General features: G+C 45.8%; 1 protein-coding gene across 1 annotated transcript in view; it reads left to right on the top strand.

Moving 5' to 3' along the window:
• The first annotated feature begins 1,543 nt into the window (after positions 1-1,543).
• The window catches only part of LOC311613212 (protein farnesyltransferase subunit beta), a 61,024-nt gene continuing 56,567 nt past the window's right edge, over positions 1,544-6,000 (top strand). Inside the window, exon 1 of the mRNA XM_084866843.1 lies at positions 1,544-1,802. Within this exon, the coding sequence (XP_084722969.1) occupies positions 1,659-1,802 (144 nt within the window). The 5' untranslated portion in view covers positions 1,544-1,658. The remainder of the gene's footprint in view (positions 1,803-6,000) is intronic.

Raw genomic sequence — 6,000 nt, 5'->3', positions numbered from 1 at the left:
GAGACTAAGAATGGGGAAACGGCTGGTTGTGAAATATCACACTTCCGTTCTCTGAGTCCTAGACACGTGACTTGGAAATGAGTGGAAACAGAGTACATAAAATGCCCTGAGCAGGAAGTTGAGCTTGTGTCCCTGTCTATGTGGAAAGTGTGCTGTCATCTTATCTTCTCCCATACACTCCATTCCCCACAACAAACCCTCTGTGCTCGGAATAGTTTAACCTCTTGGTATTATAGTTTTGGTGTAGTCCTTTTGATGTGGGCCTGAAAGATTCTCGTCTATTGCTTGTCCAAAAGTAGCAGGAGTTTCCTAATATCAGTGGGGTTAAATTATTTAACCCCATTCAGCGGAGTGTTTTTTTTTTAACTTAATCCCACTCAGTAAGTTTTTTTTTTTTTAATTCTGACTATTTTCAGATTACATATCAGAATTAATATAAACATACATATGTCTGTCTGTCATGTTCTTCCTTGCCATTCCTTCCTTTTGAGCTCTTCCATGTAGTGTTCACATGGATGGCTTTTTGTCATCCTTCAGATCTCAGCTTACATGTCACTTACTTGAAGAGACTTGGCCAAATCTAATTAGTCACCTTCCATTTTAATTTCTATCAGAGACCCTGTTTTCCTTAATACCATGTATTACAAGTCTTCACTCATTTAATTCTGTCTATCCCACTAGACTGTAAGGTTTCCAAAGGCAGGGATCTTGTTTGTTTCATTCACTTTTGTATTGCTAGGGCCTAGCACAATGCCTGACATAGTAGGTGCTTTACAAAAAAAAATGATAAATAGCCCTGGTCAGTGTTGCTTAGCTGGCTGGGCGTCCTATGCGCCAAGAGGTTGGCTCAATAACCAGTAGGGGGCGTGCAAGAGGTAGTCCCTAGATGTACTCTCACACTGCTGTTTCTTTCCCTCTTCCTTTCTCTAAAAATCAATAAAGTATTCTTAAAAACACACACATGATAAACAAATGAACGAATATTGCCTTGGTTGTTTCACTTGTGCCTTCAGCTGCATTTTAGTTCTTTCTGTACTGCAACCCCCAAGGGAATAGAAGAACTTTTTAATGCCCTTTCCCTTCATCCCCGAGTACTGAAGTGGCAGTTCCTTTGTTGAGAAGCTGTGGGCTTCTCCTGGGCGGCTGTCACATACTCAAAAGTGCACAACAATTCTGTTAGTAATAGTGTGACTGAGGCATTCAGGAGAGCTGTCAGAAATGCTTTCAAAGTTACAATCATTGGGTTTTTGGACATTCGAGCCTATTAACTACTGCCATTTACGATTAGCAATTAAGTGATGTTGGAATGACGTGTGAGTGTGTGTGTGTGTGTGTGTGTGTGTGTGTGTGTGTTTGCATGGCGAACCAAGACATCTTATACCATTCCTCTGAAAGGAAATTCAGATTTTACACATCCTTCCTTCCTTGAGCTCCAGGAAGCTGAGCCTCTTGCAACAGCAACTCTGACCAATGGGGGGCGGCAGCATCTCAGCAACTCACTCCCTGAAGATTTGTAGGTAGGAGGAGGAAGACTCGCGGTCAAAACCTTTTTGACTCCATCCGCTCTCCGTAGCGCCTTAACCCGCTCGAGTTTCAATGCGCGCTGTTGTTGGACGAGGCTGAGTCCTTCCTATACACCGCCCGCTGCTCTCCTGATCATGGCTTCTCCGAGTTCCTTCACCTACTACAGCCCTCCATCTTCCTCCCCTGTCTGGTCAGAGCCGCTGTACAGTCTGAGGCCCGAGCACGCGAGGGAGCGGTTGCAGGACGACTCGGTGGAAACAGTCACGTCCATAGAACAGGTGAGATGACAGGACTAGGCGAGGCGCCCGCGCGGGGGCTTCTGGGAGTGGGAGTCCCATCCGTTGGGCCGCCCGTGTGCGGAACTTATTGCGGAACTACAGTTCCCAGAGCGCAGCGCGGAGCTTCTCTTCTGGGGAGCTCCGGGCGCCCGGGCTAGGTCTGGGGAGTGAAGCCTTTGTGGGTTGGGGTCGTTGTCAGAATTGGGTTGGAGGAAAGCACAGCCCCCGGGTCGCCTCTGCCTTAGGAAGCGGAGAGAATCATGTCCTGTGCTTGGAGGTCAGAAGCAGCCCCGGTGGGTCAGACAGCCCACTCCATTCTACCCGGACTTCTGGAGGTTCTGGGATGGGTAGTGCAATCTCCCCACCCTGCTTGTACTTTGGGACCTGGAGTGGAAGAGAAACGGCCTGGGTTAGGTCATGTCATTTCACGATCCGTTTAATTTCTGCCTCCAGTGCCAGGCTTGGGGCCTGCCTCGCGGGTGGGCATTGTAGTCATTCAATCATTTGAGCACCAGCAGTGTGTTGGACACAATGTTAAACGCTGGGAATACAAAGAAATAAAACAGCGCCGGACCATAAGCATGTCACCGCCTGCTTGGGAAAGACTGACAGGAAAACCGTATAGTTTGGAAAGTGTTTACAATAAAAGTATACATTTTAACTACTCGCCCTTCACGGAGTCCTCGAAGTAGGATGGGACCTATCGCTTTGAGAAGTGCTTTAGGAATGAGTAGTGAACTGTAGTTTTGTTTTTCTTTTCTTTCCCCAACTGTTCCCAAGTAATTGTGGAAATGTTTACCCATCTGTCCCTAGGAGAAGTGGTCAGGATGATGCTTTGCAGCACTTACAAATAAGCATCAGGCTGCTTACTAAAATAGGTCTCCTAGAAAGCGCAGTCTCCAGGCTTAACCCTGGGAGGGACCTGCTTTGACTTTCATATCTGAAGTTGGAAGCCCTCGGTAAGGCAAAATTAGCAGTGATAGTTTCAGATTGTATATTATGGCTATAAATACAATTTTAAGTTAATAACAAAAGCAAAGGCTTAACTACACAATTACTATACACATAGTAGCAGAGAGAATATTGTAATGAGATTTATGCTTCCTGGATTTTAGGGTAGAGAAGGAAACTTATCTTTTGACTCTAGGTCCACCAGTGTATCCTTTTCAGAACTCTTTGCAAAAGATGGCAAAGAACTCTCTCATCAATGAAAAGCCTATAACATCTTTGCCGTATTTATAAGTGAAGAATTTTTGAGTTTAGATCAGGCCTTTTTCTTTGTATTTGACCTAAGACTTTTGGGTCACCTTTTATGTAGCTAACTGAATTGACACAGGGGTAGAATGCTAATAGAGAAAAAGGGTTAGAAATTGGCCTGTATATTTAGAGACCAGAAAAAGAGACTTCCATGATTAGAGAGGTCAAAAAAGGAACATTATCAGGAGCCTTATTCATCTGCTCTTTTTCTTTTTCTATACTTTTTTTTTTTTTCCCTTTAGTAGAGTGCCCCTGCTTATTTCCTAAGGAAAACACCAGTGCTTATATTCTAACTACCTAAGCATACATGAGTGATGCAAAAATAGATACAACAAGGTTCAGGTCCGCAAAAGGGCGGGCCAAGGCCTGGGCCAGGAGTGGAAATCGGGTTCTGATACGGAACCTTGGTACTGCAGGATATCTTTCCAGTGTAGGCCCAACTGTGAGGTAGATGGAAAGGAATATTTTCTTTCCTTTCTATGTCATTTTCCAGCTCACAATTTATTTTTAAATTTTTTTCCAATATATTTTATTTATTTTTTTACAGAGAGGAGAAGCGAGAGAGATAGTCAGAAACATCAATGAGAGAGAAACATCGATCAGCTGCCTCCTGCACACCCCCCACTGGGAATGTGCCGGCAACCAAGGTACATGCCCTTGACCGGAATCAAACCTGGGACCCTTGAGTCTGCAGGCCAACGCTCTATCCACTGAGCCAAACAGATTAGGGCTCCAGCTCACATTTTAAAAATATAAGATAAACAGTTCTAGATAGTGGGAAGATAATATAGTATCTCATTTTCATGGCTGCCTCAATGTTTTCATCATCACCATAATGTCCATTCATTGCATCCCAGCACTGTGCTTAAGGCTCTCCACACATTGTATCATTCAATCCTTACACATTTTACAGATGAGAAAACTGAGGCTTAGAGGAATACTAGGTTGGTAGATTAATAATGTTATATTAATAAATACCAACCTTGCTAGGAGGAATTGTTTACAGAATATACTACTGCTATTCTTTTGGTTCTGATGGAACCATTTATTCATAGGGATTTACTTAATTTTGCGCCATTGCCAATAAAAATAAATGCTTAAAAAAAAAACAAAAAAACACACCAATTGCTTGTCACCTGCTTCCTATCTGATTATCAGGAGACTTTATTTGTTAAGTGACAATTTGATAATAGGACAATTTGTGGAAAGAGCCCTTAGTTATGATTCCTTCTGTTTTATTTATTCATTTTAATTTAGTCAACAAATACTTGAGTGCCTTCTAATGCGTCAGGCACTGTTCTAGGCACTGGACATAAGGCAGTGAACAAAAGGGGCCAAGCTGATGGCGTTATGAGACTTTTGTCGTAGGCCAGAAGGCAATCTATTAAAAAAGGGATAACTACCATCTGTCATTTATTAGATATGTTAGAGAGAAATGCTGTGGAGGAAAATAAAGCAGGATAAGGGAGATAGAGTGTGCCGGGAATGGGTAGGGTGGAAGTAGGGGTGGCTTTTATATAAGATGACAAGAGAAAGCCTCTGATGATGTGACATTTTGGCTGAAACCTGAAGTAAGTGAGGGCACAAGCTACGGGGGTATCTGGGGATTAGCTTCTGTTTACTCCCCAGATTCATTCTTCCCTTCCTGCCAATGTGCCCAGGAGGTGGGCTGCATTGGCAGGCTCCCTTGCTTTATGGCTTCTGGTTGTATTGGGCCAGGGGAGCGAGGGTAGGGGATGGCAGAGAGGGAGAAGAATGAGATCAGCATATTCATTCCCTTCCTACAGGGCTGCATGAGCCGTATCTCCAGACCTAAGGCCACATCTATCAGGCGCCTTCTTCACAGAGCTCCCTGTGTCCATCTCCTTCTCTTCACACCTGGCCTAGGAGGGAATCCTGTGTCGCCGGCCCCCAAGCACTGCCCCCTCCTCTGTGGTTTCCTTACACCTGCCCGTGCCTTTGTAACGCCTTCCTTTATAAACTCTCCTCAAAGCACCCACTTTGAAAGGGCCACCTGTTTCCTACCAGAATGATCCACGATTTGGAGGGTTTTGACACGTTCTGGCGAGCGATTCACCAGGCTCATTTAGGCCGCTGTTGAGAAACAGACTGCGAGGCGGAGAGGGTGCGGGGAAACCAGTTAGGAGGCTGTTGCAATCCTGCGGGGGACAGATGATGGCTGCTTCCCTCGGGGCTGTGGTAGTGGAACAGTGGCATTAGCGTGTCTTAGGTCAGGTCCTGGGTAATTCTTGAAGGTCTCCACCTCGACAAGTGTTTTACTGATGGACTTGATGCCTGGAGCACCTTGTATAACGCCAGAAAGCCAGACGGGGCTGTGTTGTTAGTGGTCGCCTTCCTTTCTGTGCCACCTGCCGTCACCCCATTGCAAACACCGCGATTCAGGTCAGTGGGTTAAACTGGTACAGTCTCAGCGGTAGCAGGCTTGCCAGGGGCAGCTGTGTGCTGAAGGTACTACTCCTGTGGTTTTTGTTTTTTTCTTCCTCATAGTTTGCCCTTGAACAGGGACAAAAGCATGATGTCATTAGACAGCCTTCAGTGATGTGACAGGGAGCTCGGAGGGGACTCTAGAAGAATTCTTAGTTGTAGTCCCTGCCCTCAGCATTCTTTTCTCTAAGAGGTTGGGGCGGGGGGGGGGGGGGGTAAGTGGGGGGGTGGGTGGGGGAAGATAGGCCTGAAGCAATCACAGAATAGGTTGTGAACGCATGTAATTCAGTGCTGAATGATGACTGCGTTGCATGAGGGTTTCTGGGAGTGGAAACCCATCTGCTGTGGGCTGAGACCATGGGGACAGCTTCCTTTCCTGGCACTGGGCTGGGTTGTAAAGGATGGGCTGGGTGGAGAGCCCTCAGTGGAAGGAGCCCTTGTGAAGGAAGGCTCACCAGGCATGAATGGAGGTGAAGTGGGCCGTGGGAGCAAATGA

This window comes from Pipistrellus hanaki (genome assembly GCF_964339955.1).
Source record: "Pipistrellus hanaki genome assembly, chromosome: 1".
NCBI classification, from domain to species: Eukaryota; Metazoa; Chordata; class Mammalia; order Chiroptera; family Vespertilionidae; genus Pipistrellus; species Pipistrellus hanaki.
This window is presented reverse-complemented; position numbering and strand designations above follow the sequence as displayed.